Source organism: Pieris brassicae, chromosome 5, assembly GCF_905147105.1.
Source record: "Pieris brassicae chromosome 5, ilPieBrab1.1, whole genome shotgun sequence".
In the NCBI taxonomy this organism is placed as follows: Eukaryota; Metazoa; Arthropoda; class Insecta; order Lepidoptera; family Pieridae; genus Pieris; species Pieris brassicae.
This window is the reverse complement of record NC_059669.1, coordinates 14,564,689-14,589,649: the sequence shown is the minus strand read 5'-3', so window position 1 is coordinate 14,589,649 and position 24,961 is coordinate 14,564,689. Positions and strand designations below refer to the sequence as shown.

At 33.0% G+C, this 24,961-nt stretch overlaps 2 protein-coding genes across 4 annotated transcripts; both read left to right on the top strand.

Moving 5' to 3' along the window:
• Nucleotides 1-47: 47 nt before the first annotated feature.
• LOC123710192 lies at nucleotides 48-3,124 on the top strand. The gene is made up of 3 exons (XM_045661947.1): nucleotides 48-154; nucleotides 1,119-1,329; nucleotides 2,934-3,124. The coding sequence occupies exons 1-3, from the start codon at nucleotides 98-100 to the stop codon at nucleotides 3,083-3,085; spliced, it is 420 nt and encodes a 139-aa protein (XP_045517903.1). The 5' UTR covers nucleotides 48-97; the 3' UTR covers nucleotides 3,086-3,124.
• A 5,771-nt stretch (nucleotides 3,125-8,895) lies between these two features.
• Nucleotides 8,896-23,910, top strand: LOC123709267 (vanin-like protein 1). 3 transcript variants are annotated; one of them, XM_045660448.1, is made up of 10 exons: nucleotides 8,896-8,997; nucleotides 14,834-14,950; nucleotides 15,672-15,800; nucleotides 16,297-16,466; nucleotides 16,611-16,825; nucleotides 17,271-17,357; nucleotides 18,468-18,571; nucleotides 19,514-19,702; nucleotides 22,713-22,837; nucleotides 23,387-23,910. In XM_045660448.1, exons 1-10 carry the CDS (start codon nucleotides 8,950-8,952, stop codon nucleotides 23,802-23,804), a joined length of 1,602 nt encoding a protein of 533 aa, XP_045516404.1. In that variant the 5' UTR covers nucleotides 8,896-8,949; the 3' UTR covers nucleotides 23,805-23,910. The 3 variants fall into 3 exon arrangements, with proteins under 3 accessions (XP_045516404.1, XP_045516407.1, XP_045516405.1); XM_045660451.1 differs by lacking the exons at nucleotides 22,713-22,837; nucleotides 23,387-23,910 and adding exons at nucleotides 20,735-20,859; nucleotides 21,102-21,581; XM_045660449.1 differs by lacking the exon at nucleotides 8,896-8,997 and adding an exon at nucleotides 9,992-10,147.
• The last annotated feature ends 1,051 nt before the right edge of the window (nucleotides 23,911-24,961 follow it).

The window sequence follows — 24,961 nt, the reverse complement described above, 5'->3', positions numbered from 1 at the left end:
TATAAATACCATTGTTTCAGAACAATGCAAGTTCTAGTCATTCCGTTGAACCAGTGACATAGACTCAGTTAACACATAATTCTTGATTGACACAGTGATGGGTCTTTTTGATTTAGTGATGGTTTTGATTTTATTATTTTCTCTACTGATAGAGGTATCTTCATATAATATAACAATTAAATTTCCAATGTGGTGCACTTTTACCTTTCGTAAATGCACTTATAACTTAAATCTCCGTTTTGATCTCTTCTAAGTAAGTTAACTTTCGTTTCCTTTTGAGGTTTAATGAAAACTAATAATATCATCAGGGGTTTATAATCCTTTATGAGTTTGATCTTTTTAATTTATTTATCATAAAATTTATAAACAATGAAATTATTAATTATGATTGGAATTTAAATTTAAGGATTATTAATAGTAATATTTTACTTTTTAATGCATCCACATATTACGGTATAATTAATCAAATGATATAATTGTTTAAAATTTATTATTCATTATGGAAATAAATAGGCTATAATAATAATATTCATCATCAGGGCTGGTAACTTTATATCATAACTTTGTATCAAATGATTATTTGACCTACAAATTTGAAGGATGAAGGTCAAAATACCTATATAATTTGTTGTTGTATTTACATCTATACTAATCAGCTCGAACAGCTCTTGGAGTACGAGACCGTATTGGTACTATAACTCAAATACTTTACTGTTATCTTGTTATTTTCTTTATTTCTTTGTAAGATAACTTCGATCGTAACGAAAGAGTAACAGTTTCTATTGCTTTAATATAATGCTATTGAAGAAGCAAGAAATGCTTTGAAATTTAATAACTAAATACACAACAATGCTGACAATATAACGATGGGTTTTTTGCCTTAACAAATTTGTTTTAATGCCTTCTTGATATATTAATTAACTTATTTATTATCTATTTTTAATTTATTTGATTACATAATGAAATATCAATTTATAAAAACCCAATAGATCAAAATATTTTTTCACAAGTTACTACATTCATTTATCTCGAATTAAAATACTGTCATAATTTAACGATATATCTTTTATTTCTAAGTCTAAACATACCCTGATCGTTCTAGAAGGTTTTTCTTACAGATAACATTATCAGAACTACCCAACTTAGAATCGATGGACGAAGTACCATTATCCAAGTCGTTAGGATTTTCTGGTAAGCGCCTCGGTCGGACATTGGACGATGTCCATTTGGGTAAAGAATTCAACGACCTGTATCAAGAAATGATGAAGGCCAGTCAAGAAGTCGAAAAGCACGATGTCGATGAATATTCTGACTTAACTAGACTGAAAGGTGAAACATATTTTAACTCTAATTCTACCGTAATATAGCCAGTTATAGCAACAATCTAACAGGTAAATTAACTAATGTCGTTTTCTTTATTTCTTTAATCAATAGTGTATTTAAAAAAAGTGCCGTGTTATAACACTTATGTTCAGTGTTCACAAAGGTTGTATCTTTTGTATCTTATTGGTACTGAACGTATTCGCTAAATAAATGAAGAGGTATATTATTTAGTTTGACGAAAGAGGTACTACAGTTAAAAGAGTGTATTGATTTGTGATAATTTTAACTATCAAGTTTTATAAACAAAAGACAAGAATTCAAGAATTGTTATGGCAAGTTTTTTCATAGGATGGATGCTATATGATATATAGTATATATATATATATATATATATTTCTGTACGCGGCTGAATCGTGAGCCTTGCGAGATGTGGAAAGGCAGAAAATAGATGCTCTGGAAATGTGGTACTGGAGGAGAATGCTTGGGGTTTGGTAGACTGAGTTTCGCACAAACGTCTCGGTACTTCAAGAACTCGGTATTAAGCAGCGTCTGTTTTCAACAGTACAATCTCGAATCCCATTCATCGGATACTTATCTCGGCGTGATCAGTCCAAAGAACGCCTTGTCATCCAGGGCAAGGTGGAAGGCACTAGACCGCGCGGCAGGTCCCCTACGCGTTGGACTGATCAGATCAAGTCTGTCGTAGGAGGTTCAACGAGTGAAAAAAGTAGCAGGATGACTTCTAATAGGCAATGATGGCGTAACGTCGTGAAGCGCATCACATCTGCCCCTTCTAATACCACTACCACATAGCGATCACGACCGCTCTGCCAAGAGTGTACCGGAAAGGAAGAGGATGCTATAGATGCACCCTGTCTATAGAAGGCATAAAGTGAAAACTTATTCCTGACGTATTTATCAAATTTTATAAAAAAGTGAATTTATTCAAGTCTCTTTATAGCAATCCATTATAGATTAGTTTATGATATATTTGTCTAGCTAATGGAAAGTGCCAAAAGTAGCAGTGGATTTGTGCATATATTTACCAAATAAAGTAGGAATTAACTACGAACTATTTCTTAAAAATTCTTTAATAATTTGCTATATATGTTTACACAAGACTTACACTAACTGCACTCACACTGCTAAATTTTACTACTAAGTTTTATTTACATTATTTTTCTTTTTTTGCGACTGAGGCGCATACTAGCTGTTGTGGTCTCTAGCAGAATGAACAGCGCTGTGGAACAGTCTGCGCCTCAGCATTATGCTGAGCTAGGGCCAGTTACAACCACACACGCGCATTACTCACTTTAAACATACCTTGTTCTTTAAACGAAAAAGAATATGTTATTTTTTTCTAATTATTATTTTTTGTGTTTCTCTGTGTGTGTTTCATTAGTTATAAATGTTACGTCTATGTTTCTGAATGCTGAAGAGTCTTCAAATATTAAAAACAATTTTTTAAATGATAAACATTTAACAATTAAAATATAAAGCCAAGTAAACCAATACTTATGTTTCTCTTTGCGCCTGATTGATTATTATACTTACGTCTTCAATAGTAGGTAATATGTTTAATTTTTCAAACAAACAGTTTTAACATATAGGATTAGCTGATCGAAGACGCTCCATAATGGCATCACCAGCGGGTAAAAGGCGTGCCCGATCTCAAGCTATACGACGAGAAAAACTCAATAGTCAGAGCCTACGGAGTCACTTGGAACATTCTAGACAAAATAACAACCTAGACAGTGTATGAAATTCTAATTGCAATTTTTATAACTTTTATTTTTGTTTAATTTTAATTTCTGTGATACTAATTTAATTTCTATTTGTATATTTAAATAAAGTCTTAAATTGTTCTCAGTATTATGAAAAGTTGTAAAATGAAAAAAAAACCTCTAAGTTATGGTTTAAAAATAGTTTTATTTCTTATTTATACTTCTATTCTATTCTATTTATACTTCTTTTCTCTGTTTGTTTGGTTAGAATATACACCATATGCAACAAACAGGTAGGGTCGATTGGAGCCAGAGCTACAATAATATTACGTGGGTTACACAGAAAATGTTTAGAACTGGCCAGTTAGAAACATTGCTAATAAAAACTTTTTGAATTTCAATTTTAGAACTCTTTGGGAACCTAATGCTGAAGCATATTATATTGCATTAATTTGTCATTAGTTTTTGTGAATTGGCGGCAAATCTAAAACTCTTCTTACACCTGAAAATGAACCTAACGCGAGAAAATTTTCGGTCAATGATTTATTATAACTTTCGTTGTGAGCTTAGTCAATAACAAAGCTATGATAGGCTGCGATAAGCATTTCTTAATGAAGCCCCATCTCATGCCACTATTTACAATTGGTTTAATGAGTTTAAGCGTGGACGTCCTTTAATAGCGACTACTGAAGACAACATCAGTGCTGTGCAACGCATGATAGAGGAAGATGAGACAGTGACCTATCAGCAGATACGGGCAAGCCTAGGCATTGGTATGAGTGAAGTTCAAAAAATATTACACATAACATTTAGGCATCAGGAAGCTTTTTACCAGATGGATTCCCCATACTTTAACCAAAGTCAAAGTCAAAAAACAATTATTCATATAACACAGTGTACACTTATGAACGTCAATAAAAATAAATGTACACTAAATACTTCTACACTAAATACTTCTACTAATTTTACATTTACTGCAAGTTCTCAAATCAAGGGCAGAAAACAGAAAAGAAGAACTGGCAATAAACTCTCCGCCACTCTTTTTAATCGCCAAGTTTTTTCTGTATTACACAACTTTTGTGAGGAGCCGCAGCCATTACGACATGTTCCACGTGACATCTTAAGTATTTAATAATAATAAAATAAATTAAATCTATCAGCAGGGCATGGTAAAATAGAAGCACGCACTCACGCATTCTCGTGAGAACAACACGCAAATACGTAGTCGAAATAACTAATATCCCGCATTCCGCATACACGAATTCAAGTACGACCATTCACCACAAGTAGCACCCGTTCACGAGAATCACGCATGGCCCGCCATCGGCCCCCTCGCCATATTTTAGGGAGAGAGACAACCCGACGCATCGACGTCGACGACCAGAAACACCTTCGCATGGACTGGCCAGCGAAGCGAAGCGTTTTGTCGCCAAATGTTAGATAAGTTTAACGGCGGTGACTCAAATGCTGTATATTTGACATCATCACAATTGATGAAAGTTAGATATATTGCTACGAACCCGAAACCAAAAGACAATCAGCTCAGTGGGTGTTTCCTTTCGAGGATCGGCTAGCCAAGGTAAAGAAAGGAAGAAGTCAAAGAAAAAAGAGGATTGGCTCATTCTATGGTCGGAAAGGTCATTTCGCGACAGTTGTGCCAGAAGATTGAAGGACAGTTACTGCAGACTGGTATGTCAATCGCTGTTTGCCTGTTGCCTTAAAAAAAATTTCGACACCAGCGCCCTCGAAGCAGGATCCTCCTTCAGCACGACAATGCTTCAGCGCACTCCGCGTAAGGGACTGTTGAACATTCGACTATGGGGTCGTGGGATGGGATGGTGTCGAGATAATGAGTCATCCGCCATACAGTCCTGACCTGGCGCCCAGCTACTTTCATTTTATTCTCAATAACTCTATTTAAAGATAAAATTCGAGATATTCGCTTTTTAAGCCCTGAAATGCGGTGAAAGCGTACGAAAATGCCATAGAAGAGACCCCTAAGAAAGAATGGGCCAACAGTTTTTCTTAGTGGTTCCATCGAATGCGACGATGTGTAGAGAGGAATGGCGATTATTACTAAAAAACAAAAGTATTGGCAACTTTCTACATTAAGTCATTTTCCATTTTCCAAACATTTTCAGTGTTACCTAGGAATTACAAAAAAGACAATCTATGTAAAAACAATTAACGTAACACCGACATGTATCGCATACCTTCAGATGTATAATGTTTTCTATATTGTATAATAAATAGCTGTAGGAATAAGCAAATAAATAAATAAATGAGACGAGATAAATGTGATAAAACTACGGGCCAATCAGTCTTATGTTATATATATATTTAGTCTTTTCTAAAATAATACTATTTCGAATCACAGAGCTTTCAAGAAATATGTTTTTTTTAATTTTACGAAAATATAAGTAATACCCTAAAATATACTATCTAACATTCGTTGACTACAATAAAGCAGGTCACCTGGTTTTATTTGTAGAATGCTCATAAAAATTAAAACAAATGCTATAACAACTTGCAGAATTCAGCGGGGTTGCAGGACTCTCAATGAGACATTTTTTTATAATATATTAAGTTGTAGATATGAAGTGCAACGTAACTTGGAGCAGCTTTTAGCACCAACATACACAAGAGGTAGGAAGAAGTATTTCTAATACATGAAAAAGGTTTGGTCTCTTAGTGAGATAATGATATGTCCATAAAGCTTAAGAGAAATAGTCTAAGATGCGGCTGCAGGATTAGTGCGTTCATCGGTTATTTGCTAAAAAGCATTTTTTTAATGTAAGCAAGTTGCCTATCAAATTTTGGTATTAAATTTATTAATTACCCGGTGGTTGAGAACACTAACATCGACGATTGCGCAAGCTTAAAAGCGTCGCACAGCCGGCAATCGCTATCCTCGTCTGACAAATGATGTTACGCGTTAACTCTCTTTCAATCTTCCTTAAATATTTATCATCTTTAACAGCCAGCAACCCTTATTTGCGGCCAGATTTAAATAAGCAGCCTTATATGATAAATAAGCTTCAATTTGATATATAAATGAACGTTATAAACGAATTAATGTGTCTAAATCATACCTGCCGCACCTTTTTAACATATTTATGTAAATTGCCGTGATGTAGACGATGTTTTATTTAAATCACAAGTGAACGAAATGTTTTCCTATAAATCAATTAAAAATACTAGCCGCAATTTTTTTTAAGGCAACTTGGTACATATATATTCTCCTAATTATAAATATACGTAAATATTTGGTTTTTAGCAAATTACCGATGAATGCACTAATCCTGCAGCCGGATCTCATACTAAAATATTTACAACTCATGTACCATGCGGCTGCCAAACTGAAGAAGATCAATAGAAGCATTATTAAAATTTAATACAATGATGAAAAATGACATGTAAAACACTGAAATAGTTATGCGACACATGACACACTAAACTCATAACAGTATTAAGGCTTATTTCATTCAAACATTATATATATAACAAGAGTTTCATATACATAATTTGGTCTGCTCAGTTGCAACACCACATTTTTAAGATTGCAAAGATGATATTAAAAATGGGGTATGTGGCTAACTCGGCACAATAACGTATTTGCGTCAAAGTGAGCGCTTCATAGATAAGGAGCTATCGGAATATTTATTAGAAAGAGACTCGACTTGTAGGTGCCACGTAACAGAATAAGAAGGCACCTTAGTGACACTGACTTATTGGAGATAGCACTGTATTTAAAAATATATATATTACTTATTTATTCCGGTATTGTGTAAAGTACCTAAAGTAAAAGCGGAGTAGATAAGAAAGATTATCACATAGCAATAATGAAGTAATAAAAAGCTTGCTAAACACAAATTGTCAGGCGCATAAATTTGAATCAACGCACATAATACTTGTACAATATTTGTAAATTTTTTTGTTGATTTGTATATTGTTTTTACTCTTCTTTAAATTTAGATGCGATCAGATTTGCATTCAATATGTAGATTTTGTAAACAACATCATGGTGTAAGTCATACGATGTTGCTTATAGAGTACCTAGTTCAAAGTTCAGTCGAAGATTCTAGAGAATTTTTAATCCACAATATGAACAAATGATTCGGAGATAGATTGTTATTAAGATTTTTAATAGATGTCTAGTCTACATTTAGTGTTAATTTTCAAGTATCATGTTTTCAACAATATCAATAACAAGAAGTGATACAAGACCGGGTTTCAGATTTCTGTATCTTTTTCTTGGTAGGCAAGTAGATGTATTATCATTCTATATATCTCTCTCTCTCTCTTTAATCGGCAGCTCATGTCTGCGAGTCCTGGTCACTGACGAAGCATCTAGAGCAGACTATCTGTTTCCACCGGTTTCTGTCCAGCCTCTCTTACGACAGTGTACATATTTTTGTGGACGATGAGTCTTTGGTTGATGGGTGAATCTGGTTGGTGAACGGCCACGTAATCTTTTGCGTTCTGTGTTACCAACAACGATCAGTTGAGTGTTCACTTCTGTTTCACCAAAAAGTTTTCTCTCACCGTGTGAGTGTAATTATCGCGTATATAGAGAAATATATTGACAGTCCGGGTTCAATGCTCGACCCCAAGGCTGCATTCACAACAGTTGCAGTCACAACAAAGACGGTGGATACGGGACTTCACATAAAGTGCTATACTTTGTAAAATTAACATTTATTTTGCATACATCTGCGTAGGGACATCCCCTCGCTTGACTGATTTGTTTCCATTGAGTCACCATATTATTTTTCTGTGTAAGTTGTTATTTTTTCATTTATCAATGTTAGATAGATGTACATTGGTCAATGTTAGATATATGAAATAGTTAATCAATATTACACTATTAATCTAAATAGCATGATTTTTCTAGTTTCGTGTGCATCCCAGTTCGGGAAGATGTTCGAGACATTTTGTAACAATTCGTAAACAACTAAACGAGTCAAATGACCAACTATTGCACATGCGCACTTGTAGATTCATGAGAATATGTTTCATAAAGATGTTTAGAGTTAAATTAAATAAATAATAAAAGCAAACACAATGGATTCCCTGTACCAAACTAAAAAATCTAATCTACTAAATCCATAAAGAAATATAAATGATATAGGATAATTCCGGTCCCATTAAGGGATTATGGAACTGAAAGCTGAAGGAAAATAAAACTTTTTTAACATAGAGAACGCGTTTTGGTCAAAGCTTATCGATGTCCAGTTGAGTATTCTGATAAACGAGCTAGGTCTGGATATACATAGTTGGTCCTCTCACACTTTAAAATCGATTGATGTTTAGTTTTTAGTAAAAAAAAATATTAGTAAATGTTTTGTTTAATATTTGCTCATCCTCTTCGTGTATGGCATATCCGCCTACAAGTGCTTGTCACATTGAAAATTGTATTTTATTTATCTTGTAACAATGTAGCAGCCTTGGCAAGCTTTTATCAATAAAAAAAAATATATAAAATACCAAAATATTCATTAAAATTTCCTACTTTTTAAATATATAAATCATTGTATTATCTCTTCATTCCATAATTTGTTCAGTGAGAATGTAAAAATGTTGCGCCTTACGGAACATCCAATATACAGAACGCTATTAATAAACATAAAAAATACGCCTAGTGTTATAGTTCGATTAGTTTTTCACACGGGATATTTAAAAATCTTATACGATAATTCCTTAATAAAACAATTCACAAACATTATAAGATTTACATTTTAAACATTAAAAAACAAAAAGATTTTTCTTTTAAAGATAAGTTATCCGTCAATTTCTCTTATCGTGAGAGACATTGGACAAAGGTTGGTTACGTTTATTGCTGTTTGCTATATAAAACGATTGATAGATAAAATTATCAGTGCGTAAAAGTGTCTTCAAGAAAATGAGACTATTAATTATATTCACGGGGCTGTTGCATATTTCTATACAGGTATTTTTATATTATATTACCTATTTTATTAATTTTATCATTAATGCGGTAAAAATTGCTATAGGTAATTTTAAATTATTAATGATTCATTTAATTATATTATTTTGCATTAAAAATCTCTCTAAGTCTGTTAATTTTGTCATTTTAATTATATAGCCAGCTTATGGTGATACAATAAATAAAAAAAAACATATAACATACTAGAATAATACAATAAAATATACTAATAATATATATACAAAGTTATAATTAAAAATTTACTTCAGAAATTTAAATTGTTGTAACTTCAAAGCCAAATCAGTAAAACTTTAATAAAGTCTTTCGCTAACCACGATTGTTGAAACTCGAAACATCGAATTATATAATATCGCATTTATATCCGCTGAAGTCTAATTTAGATACAATAGTTAAGAATAGTTTATTGACGTACGTATTCAATTTAATCAGCCAATAAAATATGATAATCATATTTGTAATTTGCAAGTACAGTGAAATTTATCTTATTCCAAAGTATAATTTGGGTTAGTAGTTAGTACATATACCAAACATCGCAAATTAATCTTTAAATCTTTTAAGTGATTCTGAACCTTCATAGCAAAGTATTATGATTTTAATTCGGTCGCATTTCTTGTGCATTTGACCTGCTATGTAAAATAGTACCTAAATTTAATTGAGCAAGGTTTATCTTCATTTAATTTAAGCTATAAACCTCTTTGTTGGATCGACGCCACGGTGTTTACGACTGCGAAGCTCATATATTATATGAATAGAAAATGAAAAAAGCACATTACTATTTTTAAAATTATTATAACGTTCGTTAGAAATTGTTAAAATATTTGAATTGTATATATCATTTGTATTTTGGTATTCTCAGGAACAAAGTAATCCTTCTTTATATTAAATTATTAGTTTTTACGACATTCATTAATATTATCTGTATATCATAAAACAAGTGTGTGATTATTAACAAGCAGACTTTAGTACACAAATATCCTTCAATGGAACCAGTGCATATCGTGATGTTTCCAACGTGTTTGTAAATTATAACTCTATCTCTCTAAATATAAGTTTCAAATTAGATAACAGTGTTAAAGTGTTTCTGACTATGAAATTATTTATATTCTTGTGTCTCGTAATTGGAAGCGAACAGGTGATATACGTATACCAGTGCTTGCTTACAGTGCTCAATACAATCAAAACCTATTATACCGACATCGAACTGACTACTCATATTTGGTCGTAAAAACTGATAGTCGTAACAGCCGATGACGTTGTTATTAAGTAGGGATTTTTTTATATCGATTTTGGTCAATATAGCCCGTATGTTCTTCTAAACGATGTCATCGGATAGAAAAACAACAAATAAAACCGACGAAATAATGAAATGAATTTTATTTAATGTGTGTTTGTTAGTTATAGACCTCTTAACACGATAAAACGATGATTCATAAGAATAACTGAGTAACAATCGAACATTTTCCTTCTTCATAATAATAGATTTTTGTAATAAGTTACAGGCATTACAGCCTGCAACGAGAAGCAAATTACTGTTAAATATTGGTAGATCTGGGAAACGATCAATCATACAAAATAAAAATTAGTATAGTTCTAATGTATAGAAAAATAGAAATATATTTGAATGATACACTTACACCAAAAAGAATTGATGATTTTTACATTTTCTCGTGCATTTTTTGAGTTTTTGTTAAAAAAAATCGTCTTCTTCTCGTCATCTTTCTTACTCAAGCTATTATTTGAAAAGATACGGCTCGATTCGTGTGACACAGAAAATTCAGTAACTACATTTCAATGTAAATTTTCACTCTTTATTTCGTTTGGTTTTGTGATGACTATAGATGGATTTGTTTGAAGAATTATCGTTGACATCATTACTGATTTCAACGCTTATTATTATGATTAAATCTTTATTAGTTAATCCATACAATAATTGTTTAGTTCGTTAGTTTAGTTTAAATTTCTTAATAAAAGTTTTAGTTGTGTTAGTGTAAGTTCTAAAAATGAGAGTTAGTTTTGTTAGTGTTCTAGTATTTGTATATGTAGTAGGCCCAGTCCATTTTCTGTTTCAAGTGTCCATATTTTATCCCGCGCTCCAGATATATCCTATATGTGTATAGGCCTGCCCATTTACATTTAAGTATTAGAGTGTGTAGGTTTTCTTTTATTACGAATCTCAACATTTCTTGTTTTGTTTATTCTTCTTAACTTCAAGATGCTTTTTCGATTGCATGCTGGAAAGACATGTAGTGTTGTGTTGAACGTAGCATACTCAATAAATTTTTAATTGCTAAGTTTTAAGGAGAAATTATAAGTCCAGCCGCAGAATTATTATTTGGCCACGTGGTCTAACTTTAAATTTTATAACTTAGCAACGGCAAAATAAATTAGCCTATAATAAACTAATTTGTCTATTTTACAATGCCAACTAAATATTTTAAAATCAACATCAAATAAATATCAACGGTTATTTTTATTTGTCTTTCTGATTTATACCTTGCCATGAAATTTACTAACTCAGCCACGGATTTTACAACTCATCAACATTTTTCGCTTTACAGCTTCAATACAAGCTCCTCAATTTGTAATCGTTCGGGCTTCAATAGACAACATCATATATTATAACTTAGCTCGTAAAATAATAATTCATATTCTTTTTTCGTGAAAATAGCCTCTGTACCTACGATTTGGCGCGAGTGCGAGAGATGACAGCGACTGGCCATTTGCACCAATTAGAGCGCGCCATTCGATTCATGCAAGGTGTAGTCTACACCTTACCCGTGTTTGTTTTGATTATTACCGTTCGTGCGTTTATGAGTTACGAGTTTATTGCAATTGTTTGATCTATAATTAAATTAAAGTTTTCTCTAAGTTTTAATTAGTTATGACATCTCAAAACAATAACGAAGTACCTTTGTACTGTTCTGACGAAGAATCGCTAGAAGAAGGTTAGCTGTCGAAAAGAAAGCGAGGTGAATCTAAGAGCTGGATATTTCAAATAAAATTTTCAAGTTTTAGCTCCGCTAAAGCAGCTGTGAGTGCAGAGAATACGTGGGCAATACGCACTACACACAATACCATGGACGGGAAGAAACGGTTTTACAGATGCAACAAAGTAACACGTAAAGGGGTACAGTGTGCTGCAGAAAGATATTTGCTATTTGAGGCGGATACAGAGGCAGTGTTACTTTATCGTACAGATTGCCAGCATGACCATGATTCTATTATGAGCAACTACGATTATGGTATTTGCAACGAAACCAAATCTGAAATCAACAAACTGTATGAGCTCCACCTAAAGCCGAAATCAATCTTGGAGTGTTTGAAAAAAAGCTCTGAACTTAAAGTACCTACAAAACGGCAGCTTTATAATTATTTAGCAGATCGCCGGCGCATCTAATATGGACCTTCTATTGTGTGAACACACTAACGTGCCAGAAAACGAGAACGAGGTTTTTGTGATGTTATATTTTGTGATTCACCTAGTTTTCGCATCGTATTATCAATAAAGAACTTGTTAAAACTATGTATTGCCGCTGACATTTTGCATGCAACATATAAGTTAATTTGGCAGGGGTATCCGGTATTGATGGCAGAGGAAATGGTTAATAGTTGGTCACAACAAGCAACAGAAGAAACCTTCGCGAGTCAACCTGAACTGCAGTTACTTGATTGGACAGCAGGTTATCAATGGGCCAAAACTGATACCAAAATAAGAATTGTACAATCAACACCAGCCAGCAACACATACGTAATTCCATGCAAAGACTCGTTGAAGAATTATCAAGCTGAGAAAGAATTTGAGCATTTTGACGAATATAAAAAAGTTTTTTTTTCATTTTGGAAAGTAACTCTACCAAACAATCAGACTGACTGGATTACTGGTTGCTGTGATTGTCCAGACTTCTATCGCAAGTACATCTGCAAGCATGTGGTGGACCTTGCAATCAGACTGAAATTCGTAACAGCGCCATTAGAGGCAAAGGTACAACCGCTTGGAATGAAAAGAAAGCGTGGAAGGCCAACTAAGGCGCGAGCCGCATTTATAATTCAATAATGTTTTTTTTTTCACTTTTGATTACGTTACTATACGCGTATCTCACCTTTGGTTATTATATTATATTTTAATACACAGATTATTATAAGAAAAACAAAATATTTTATTTTATATTCCCTCAATAGTTCTTAGGTAAATAGTGGCTTTAATATACAATTTCATGATAATTTTAGGTAAACTTGAGGATCCATGAATGTAGCATAAGTTACATTTTAAACTTACTGAGTTATAAAATTTGAAGCTAATAGAATAAGTTTTAAGGTGCCATATATTAATATTTTAGAAGTTTGTTACTTGATTGCATGTCACAAATTTAGATGCTAAAAAATAACCACCATGCTGCCGTTATATTCAGAGTGGCTTACATAGAATATAATATTGGCTAACATAATATTATTTAGACGCGCGTATATTGTGGCTGACTTAGTAATTTAGAAGGCAACTTAAATTTTCAGACGCAAATAATGCTATTAAAAAGAAGCTTGTTTAAATACTACCCAGTTTTAAGTCATTCCAATTGTTTAAACTGGAGGAAATCAATCCCAAGGATAAGAATCATTTAAATATTAGTCAAGTTTATAAAAGAGCTTTATTGATTAATTTACGTTTAACGAGAGTTTTGAATTTATTCAGTGATACTTCTTTAATTTCGCTAGAGAGTTTGTTATAAAAACGAATACAATTTTATATAAGGAGTGGTTTATTTTCTGGAGCCTGGAGCCATACGCTTAAATAAGTTCTCTTTCGAGTATTTAATGGTGAAAGTCACCATTTGTTTTAAAGTTGCCTATATTCAAGAATATATTGACCAGATAGTATCATAATATTTAATTCCTTAAACTTATTCCGTACCGACTCTTTTGGGGAAACAAACAATTTAAGTCAAAGCAGTCGTTGTGTATGATTGTGAAATTTGAAAATTTTAGCCACAATCAAACGCAGCTTTGATTTTGGCTTTTACATTCTCAATCACCAGTAACTTCACAGTTCACATAACTAACGAATAAGGTTTTCGATTTTGGCTACAAAGCCAAAGTTATTTTAACAATAAAATAAAACAAAATATGCTTGATTTTTAAATGAGTAAGTTATAAAACAAAAACTAATTCGTAACTAACTAACTGAAATTGGTAAATTTGGCATTTCATCAAATGAAGGTAAACATAATGTTTTCATCTGTTTGGTGCCCTTAAGGGTATTTTCAAAAGCCCTTACAGTTAGGTAATGCAAACCTGATCTAAGTATCTAGAAGTAATTCTGGAAATAACTCTTCATTCCCACTGCGAAAGCTAATAAATATATTTCGTGATATACGGATTTATTAAAATGTATTAAAATCACGAAATATATTTATTAGCTTATAAATAATTTGTTACTAAATAATAGGAACAGTTGCTATAATTTTTTTAAATAATATCCGTACCTTAATTAACCTAATAAACACGTCTTAGTTCTCATCGTGTTTTAGTTTTTAGAATTAAATTGGTTTACGAAAACTACACGAGATCTCGCGAGATTTTAAAAACTAATCCCGAATCGACTCGCGATTGCATGCTCTACTTCAAATGTTACGCAAATTCCAAAACTAAAAAAAAAAATAGTGTATTTAATACAAAACATAATTGTCAATACAGCACTATTCATACACCGTCTTCTTTTTCGTTATTTATATATTTAACATTAAGATATTACAACTACTTTCCGCGAATAATTGCCATTAATTCTTAATGTAGCGTTTATTTGTTAATAATTAATGATTCCCAGAAATCTACACCAGAGGATAGCAGCTATGTCGCTGCTGTGGTTGAGTTTGAAGTCTTTGCCAACACGGATACAAATGTTCAAAATTATGTTCAATTGATAAAAGATGCAGCTGCACAGGTAATGGACTAAATGTATTTGTTGTTAAAAATAGCTTTATGATGAAAGGCAAATTCCTTCGTTGGAACATACCTGATAAGTTTCATCCACGACGCCGTAGAGTGTATTACAAAGAGTGTATATTTTAACATACAATTTAATGTAAATTAATAATTTATTTTATATTTTGTGTAGGTAAATAAAACAATAAATCGTGATTATACTTTACACTGTATCTAATGTGAAAATCTTTGCTAATAGTTTATATTGTTTTCTTAAATTAAACCTAACTCAAAAATAATAGTTTCCTAACAGATACATAAGCATATAATAAATAAACCGTTTATTTAAAAAAAGGTACATTTATATTATTTATAAAAATCCTTGCAATCAGCCATATAAATAGGCATACAAGTGTCATATAAATTTTCATAATCTTGCCTTTAAAAATGTTATCATCTGGACATCAATATTATTAATCAATTTACTGTTATGTTGGTCTGTCATCTGTCTCAAATTATGGTGTACCCCATGTTGTTCCAATTTTTGGCAAATATCTAACCTAATCTGTGCCTTATATATTCCAATATCATAAGTTATGATTTCGCGTAATGACACAGTTGACTCACGCGATAGTGTAAATGTATTGTTAAATTGACATGACATTAATTATATGCATTAGCATTCACATACATCATGTTTTGATGTTATCTATATCTCACAAGGTTTTATTGCTTTACAGAATGCCGACATCATAGTATTTCCGGAAATGACGTTGAATAGAAGACAAAGTCAAAGCATATCTGTCCCAATATATGGTTTGCTAAAGGAGTACCCCATTCCTGCTATAAACCCAGATTTGTACAATGATGTAGGTATTTTTAATGTGTTAATCTGAATAATAATTCAATGCCGCTTTAAGCCTCAATGAGTAAGATAAGATTCAGAGGCGAACCATATAACGAATTATGGTTTTTAAAATCCAAAATTTTGGACAGGGCAGTCATACATTAAAACATCATTTCTGCGAACTGTAGACCAACGCTTTAGAGCCGGGTTTCAAGTGTCAAAAATTTATAGAATTCAAACCCAGAGGGACTGCTTTTCAGGAAGAAAGTATAATTCATATTTTTTTTCGATGTCCATCCGACAGCGATTTTAGCTTCAAAATAGCCTATAAATTGCAATACGTATTTGTATTTGCGATGCGGCATAGACTTTCGGGTCACTAGACGGTTTTAATAAACTTAGAGAGCGTTCTACGACGACGTAAGTAAGTACTTTTCTAATTAAATTGTATGAACTCATAAGTAGTTATGGACATCCAGAGAAGTTTACGTAAAATAATATGCACGTATTTTGTTTAGATATTAGTCACATTATCTTCAGCGGCCCGTGAAAATGCGATCTACGTAGTAATAAATATCCAGGAGGTAATGAACTGCGAGGACGCCCCGGGTGAAGAGTGCCCTGAGAAGAAAACGTACTATTTCAATACAAATGTAGTACTCAACAGAGAGGGAGCAGTTATTGATAGGTAATCTTTGAGAGACCAGTTGTGAGCGCCCACGGCAAAATTTGAGAATCTAATCTCCAGGCGTTAATCACTGCGTCACGGCGGCAGTCAATTTGAAGATTAATGACGATGATCATCTAAGTAGTAAAATTGAACTAATTTCAGATACCGTAAGATTAATTTGTTCGGAGAATACACACGCACGCCAGCACTGAAGCCTGACTTGGGAGACTTTACAACGGACTTCGGAGTTCGATTTGGCCACTTCATCTGTTTCGACCTGATGTTCCAGATCCCAGCTATTCAGACGCCTCAAAAACTGAACATTACGAATATTATATTCCCAACTATGTGGTTCTCAGAAATGCCATATCTTACAGGTACTAATTGTTTACTTAGACATGTCGCTTATCATTAATTGTATCTTGATAAGAATAATACTAATATGAATGTATGAGGAATACAAAAAAAATTAATAGTTAAATAGAAAAATTGAAATCACAAACATCGGCATGTTTATACCGGGTCAAGTTACTCAACGATTTTTCAAATGTTTGAAATGAAAAGTTGACATGGCGTCGACACTGTACTGATTCAAGTAAAAATTTGTCTGCTTTTTAACCTTTTAATTAAGCAACCAAGACAATATTCCTAAAAAGATAAAATTTAAGTCGTTAATATTTTTTATTGAATCTAATGTCTGCAACTACTAGGACTAGGATTTATATATAAATAGTACAGCGGCAGCCATATTAGAAGCGATCTCTGCCAGGTTACGTTATATCCCATATGTGTTTTGTTAATATTACCAATCTTTAATTACAGCGGTCGAAATTCAACAGGGTTACGCTGCGCAGATGAATGTAAATTTCCTCGCAGCTGGTGCAAACAACGTTAGAGTCGGAAGCACAGGTAAAATCTGTTAATTTTAAAATCCTTAAGTCTTCACACAATATATATGTATAGTGGAATCACGATAACTCAATTATCAAGTGAACGGCAAAAAATCGAGTTCAAGAGTTTTCACTTAACAAGAACCTCGAGATACATATGATTTAACTGCTGAAATTTCCAAGTAAGTGTATTTTTCGATTTGTAGAGACGAATTTGAATAACAATTCATCTTAAGCTTTGTATATGTATATATTTTATGAATGTATTTATTCATTGCACGTGTACAAGACAAAAACACTATATTAGAAGCGACGAACCCAAACATTTTCAATTTTATTGCTATTTCGGGGAATTAAAAGTAATATTCCGGCGTCCATGCCTCGGTTTGTCTCTCTCCGTAAAATATGGCGAGGGTTCCGATGGCTGGTCATGCGTCATACTCGTGAACGGGTGCTACTTGTGGTGACTGGTCGTACTTGAAATCGTGTATGCGGAATGCGGGATATTAGTTATTTCGAATACGTATTTGCGGGTTTCCTCGAGAATGTAAGTGCGTGCTCCTACTTCACCATGCCACCTGCTGGTAGAGGACAAATCTTTGTTTTTAATTTATTTTATTATGATTAATTACTTAGGATGTCATGTGGAACATGGTGTTATGTTTGCAGGTCCTTACAAACGTTGTGTAAAACAAAAACTTGGCGGTTAAAAAGAGTGACGGAAGGTTTATTGCCAGTTCTCTTCCGTACTACGCCCTTGATTTGAGAACTGGCAGTAAATTTAAAATTAGAAGCATTTTATATACATTTCTGTTCTTCATTCATAAGTATATTTTACTAAGTACGACGAGACTTTCCTTTTTGAAATTCGAGTTATAGAGTATAAATATGTATTATCAATAATTCGTAAGGAAATAACATTTTGTTCGAGTTACATAGTTTAAATAATTCGAGATACCGCATAATTAGCGATTCAGCGGAAGGCAATGACAATTTTTTTAGACGTACTGAAGATTTTGACTTAACGAGTACAGGTTATCGAGATTCCACTAATACTTACAATATAAAGATTATTTCGAACTTTGCATTTGTACTACTTACTTTTTAGCCAAAATTCTTCATTTTCCAGGATCAGGCATCTACTCTGGTAAGGCAGGAGCCCTTATAAGCCTCATGGCAGGAGCTCCTACCACACGTTTAATGGTTGCGAGAGTTCCAAAAGTTCCTGGACAGGTATTAAGATTTTACTACTCATAAAGCTTGTTTAGATTTCCTTTGAAAACAAATTTGTGCAACTGTGTTTGAAAGGGATTTTATGCATTTTCATTGATGGATACAGCACGAGATGATATGATGGGTGCATTCTGAATCAATAAGAGTTAAGGCTTTAAAGAAAAAAGCGTACTGGTCTCCATAGGCTGTGGTATGGTAGCAAGAGATTGCTCGTTCACCCCCAGTGCTATTTAAAACTACCACTGTCGTGGAATCTAAGGAAACGACTTATATTTGGCACGTTTAGTATTAGTAACAGCATAATTATAACTTGTTTTTTATGTGATATAATAATTTCAGCTTGGTCGTGGCAATGTAGTTAGGTTAAATTATTTTATACTGATATATATTCTGTCCTTAAAGTGACATCTGCGCTCGTACTCTATAATTTCTAATAGCGATGGCGATTGCGATAAGTGCTTCCTGTTTCGAAATTGTATACAAAAATGTGTGAACAGGTATAGCTGTCGGTATTAGCGGTTACTGCCGCCGCAGGTATGCCTAAAATTATTATGATGTGCTAGTTTCTGTTGTAAATTATCTTACTCTATCCGGTATCACGACAGTGTATGTCGTGTTGGCCTAGTGGCTTCAGCATGCGAATCTCATCCCCGAGGTCGTAGGTTCGATCCCCGGCTGTGCAACAATAGATTTTTTTTCTATGTGCGCATAACATTAGCTCGAACGGTAATGGAAAACATCGTGCGTAAACTAGCTTGTCTTAGACTCAAAAAGTCGACTGCGTGCGACAGGCACAGAAGGCTGATCACCTACTTGCCTATTCGATTAACAAATGATCATGAAACAGATACAGCATCTGATGCCATACCTAAAATGTTTGTAACGCTATTGATTTTTTTTATCCGTAATCACGGTGTATAATTAAGTTTGAAACATTTTTAGGTAACAGAGTCCTACCCTGGGCCGATATATGACGACCCATCAACACATGACAATCTCTTCCTTAAGAGCGATCCATCCTTATCGGCTCACACAAGCCAGCTACTAGTACCAGGGTACCAATCTTTCGTACTGTCAAGTGGGGAAACAATTTGCAATTTCAGAGTCAATTTAACTCAAACGAATGATACGGTGAGTAATTTTGTTTTTTGGGAATTTACTGGGAATTGCATGACGTAAAGTTTCCCGCTTGATTTAATTTAATCAAATATCTAAGTAAACATTCAAATCGTAAGTAAAGAACAGTTTTGTACCGTATTTTCTATCTTATTAAATTGATTAATTATAATAAAAACGCCCAATCAGCTAATAAAAATGGCCATAATCACCTTCCCCGTACACTATACTATGGTTAATTATTATATGACGACTACCATTGCCGTTTTCTGATGATATCTTTCGATGCAGTGAAAATGTAAATTTACACAAAAAATTGATAATTGGAAGTTTATAATCCATTTAATCGATGCTTATATCTACTTTCTTAAGGTTTTAATGATCGACTACTGCATATATCACTTTGAGCCTGAAATGTAGGCTAAATTTTAAGACAAAAAACAGGTCTCTAAAAAGCATCTTGATGTCTAAGACGAAAATTCGTCTGGAAACCGTGACACACATGACATATTCTACGTATCTCAAGTATTGATGATAAAACATTGCCAAAAATTATTAATTTCACAAACCCGCTCTTAATTGAAGCCAGTCTTGAAGCCTAACAGGCTTAGTTGTATTCATAATTACGATGAAGAAGTTTTAGCTTTAAAAACAACATAATGCAATTTTAAATTATAATATAAAGAATATCCTTGTATCTTTGATGAAATAGTGCATGCTCATTGTAAGTGACTTACTGAATGCGAACTAACTTAACTATTAAGTGCTTTTAACTTAGTGTTTGATTACGGGTAAGTAAATGCATGTTTATACTTAATCCAGATCATTTTACATACTCATTCTTATATATTGTATTGAGGTTGACAAAGTAAAAAACTCAAACTAAAATATTTGCGCTGCTTTATAAATTTTCCTTATATATTTTATTTTGTCAACCTCATAATCAAGCTACCGTTTTAATATCATTGCATCTTCTTTGGGACATAATGAAAAACTTTTACAGTTGTTTGAAGATAAAATCAGTTCACTAATGACTAGTTATTTCAGAGTTTGAAGTATCGTGCGTTTATACACGATGGATTTAACATATACGGAGACATTCGCCACATACGAGTTGCTTCATGTTCTATTGTTTCGTGTTCATCTGATAATCCAAAAGACTGTCCATACAGGTAATCGCCATATAAATCTCCATTAATCAGGAATTTATATCTAAATGATTTAAGATAAAAAAAGACTGACACATTACTTGAAATTGATTAAGATGACAAAAGCTATGAAGTTGTCGTCAAAGTAAAAAATAGTAGTTATAAATTAACAATTAAGTGAAAAGATTAAAGAACAAGAGAAAGTTTATCTAAGACTTACTCATGGGGCTATTCACATTTTAAGTAAAACTATTAATTTGTTACAGATTTAAGAAAGATGAGAAGAAAATACAATTTGAAGAATTAAGTATAGACATTTTATCACATCCTCTTGATTATAACACAACGCTTAAATGTGATGACGTAGAATACTTTGGATTCTCATTAAGAGACAATAAGTTTCCTCTTAACCCAGCGAATTATACATTTACGAAACATGAAGATGAAAAAGCCAGTTTTTCATTTAAAATAAACGCAGCACAGAACAATTTAGTAACATTTGCAATATGGGGTAGAATTTATGATGAAGATAAAGTTTTTCCCCACGAAATAACTAATAGTGATGTCAATAACTATATTAATATTGAAAATATTATTTTTGGTTTGGACAATGTTAATGCAGATTTGTAAACATGTATTAACATACAACCCAATACATAATTTCACTACAGCTCAAGAGCGCATTTTATAAAATTGTCTATAATCAAGATTTTTAAGTTTGTATAAATAAATGTATCGTAAAATTACGTATAAACTTATTTCCTTATTTATAAAAACTGGGACAGTCAAGCTTACACTGTTTTAAAAAAGTGTTCATGTGTTTCTTCCAATTTATCATGTACGCATGCAGATATACAAAAAATTACTCGTATAAAAGTAGCTAGACTTTTTCGTCTTTGACTTCTATGAAACACTTGACAAATTTAAAATAACTAATATTTTAATATCGCTATATCTAATAGTTTTAAACAGTATAATCGTTACGATTACTGTTTACATTACTAGACTTAGAACCATCCTTAACTTACTTGACTTCATGTCCTATAAGCCATAGATGGGGCAGAGGGCGTCCACAGTAAGTTTTCAGCGCATTCGGTCTTAAGCCTCGTATTTTACCTCGCTCCAAGTCTTTCCGGCTCTCTTTGCCTCATCTGCAACTGTCAGGTTTGCCTGGGCCGGCCACGCTTCCACTTTCCCTGCGGGTTCCAATTAAGCACCTGCATGGGAATTTGATTGGGATCACTTGTAAGTTGTATGGCGTATTCAATATAAAAATGCCTAGGATACTGCCACGCTTTTGAAGTACTGACTTGTGTTTGGGCTTTTGGGTGATCTGTTGGATAAAAAACGGCATCACTTAAACGCAGATTGCGAGGAACAGCATCCTCAGTACAATAGATGACAATTCTCAGTCGCAAATTGTTAAGCAGTTCGTTATTTTATGAGCCATTGTTTCTTTTACGTGGGTGTACCTATATCTATGAAATGTTATTATTGAAATTTGTCTAAGTTTTATATTTGGTCTATAGTAGTGTATTGTTTTGTCTGTATTAAAGTACAACTATACATTTCTAGAATTGTTTTAGGGATAATAAACATATATTATAGGGAACGGTTTCAGATGTATTATAAATCCTTATTATTCATATGTATTATAAATATTATATATTCATGAAAAAGAATGGAACTTTAAAACCAGCAACATATTCGTGTTTGACAATTAAACGGTAACACTTGCGTAAAATAATAACATGAACAGCCATTGTTCTGCACCACCAGCGTTACAAAGAAACCAGACAGTAACGACGTGCGCGTGGACGGGCAGGTTCAATTAACATGTTAATTAATTATCTGACTTGTGTTTATTGTTTTTTTAGTTATACAAATATCGAGCTGGTGTCTTAGGTGGTGTCCGAACATTCGATGGTGTTGCGAGCGGCGGGTCTATGTCCTGCTGTATTTTTGCATGCACTGGAGACACTATAGACACTTGCGCGAAAAGGTAGTTTTTAATTTGTTCTTGATAAATGTTTGTTTAAATTGAATTCATGTGCCAATAGAATCAAAGAGGTTTTTTATGTTAAGAGTTATGATGATAAGAATTAAAAATAAATGAGTTGCGCTTAAACTTTTTAGGTCTAGGCCTCAGATATCTGTATCTGTTTCCTGATCGTTTGTCAGTTTAATAGGCAAGTAGGCATATATCAGGCTGTCGACTTTTTGGGTCTCAGACCGGTCTAAGCTAAGCTAAGTTTCCTCACGATGTTTTTTTTCACCGTTCGAGCGAATGTTAAATCCGCACATGGACAGAAAGTCCATGGGTATACAGCCGGGATCAAGCCTACGACCGCAGGGATAAGATTCACATGCTGAAGCCACTTTAAAATTCTGATGAAATTTTGTAATATTTAGATATGTAGGCCTTCTCCGTTTGAAGCGAGCACTCGTTTGAGGTCATTTGCGCACCTGGAAAGTAAAGTTTGTTGATTCATGACGGAATTTGACCATGAGGCTATTACAACAAATACAATACGACTTTATTGTTTTTTAGGTTCGATAAATACACACCAAACTCGCTGGCGACATTCGAAGAGTTGAGTATCTTCGCGTTCCTTACACCCCCGAAGCGTAACGAAGAACTGCAAGTCGACAACATTGCTTACTTCCCAGTATCTTTACAACCGACCTTGTTACCACTAGAAGTTAATGATTATTCTTTAGAAATCACGTCACTCTTTGGAGTAGTGGACATTTATAATTATACTCTTCTGAGAAAGGATATTGCGTTGTATTCTTTCGGTATTTTTGGAAGGGCCTTTGAAAAGGACGACCAAGAACCGTCACCTCCATGGGTGGAGGAGGAGGCTGCTACTCCATCACCGGATGACGATGCCGTCCCAGGATCAGCAACAACTTTGCATACAGTATACTTGTTAGTCGTTTTTATATTTGCGGTTGCCATTGTGTAATGTAATACATATTAACTATACTACTATATGATATATTTGTCAATAAGCTAAAATTTGTTTTAATATATTTTAGTTAAATAAATCCCGCCGGACGCATTTATCTATTTGCCTACGTAATTAATTTGTCTTCGGTAATGATATACACATTATGTTATTTTTAATAAATAGTATTAAAATAATATATGTTTTTTTCTATTTATAATATAACATAGTTGAATTTCGGTGCAGTGTACAACCAAAGGTGAATCTTAATTTAAAATATTAAAATGATGAGATGATGAGATGTTCGAGTCTATTCGTAACAATTTGTAAACAACCGACGAGTCAAATGACTGTTCCCACGATGCTAAATGAGGATTGCAAAACTTAGATTATAATAAGAAAAAAATGTTATATAATGTTAACCTTTTCATCGGTGGGGGGAGGGGCTATCGATTTTCAAAAATGTAAAAAAAAACTGTGCCATAGACATACTCGACCGCATCAGGTATTGATAGCATCAATGTCCTACGTATTTCTTGTAATGTACGTATGTTAATTTGATTGTTTGCATGGTGGGGGTGGTCTTACTTAAGGATGGATGCGATGCAAATTCGCGGCCGTTATTAGCCAAATAAAATCGGCTAATCTGATAATTAAAAAAATATATTTTTAAAACCTTAATTGATTGATAAGCTCAGGAAATAGCAAAAAGTGTAAGCACGTTTCTGTGAATATGTTTCATAAAAATGTTTAGTTTAAATATATACCAAATTACAAAATCTAATCTACTAAATCCAGAAATAACATACATGATTTAGAATAATTTCAGTCTCATTAAGGGATTATGGAAAAAACAACATTATTATAGTTGAAAAAACTGTATCTATAAACGAATAACCTGGATTTTTAATAATTTAAATTGAAAATAAAACCTAAAAACAACAAGACGTTTTTGAAAAATAAATATTCATTAAAATTCCCTATTTCTTAAAGATATATATAATTGTATTATCCCTTCTTTCTTTAATTTGATCAGTGAGAATATCGATGTAAAACTGTCCCGCCTTAAGGAACTTCCAATATATTGAATGCTATTAATACACATAAAAAAATACGGCTAGTATTATAGCTCGATTAGATTTTTACACGGGATATTTAAAAATCCTTTCCTTAAT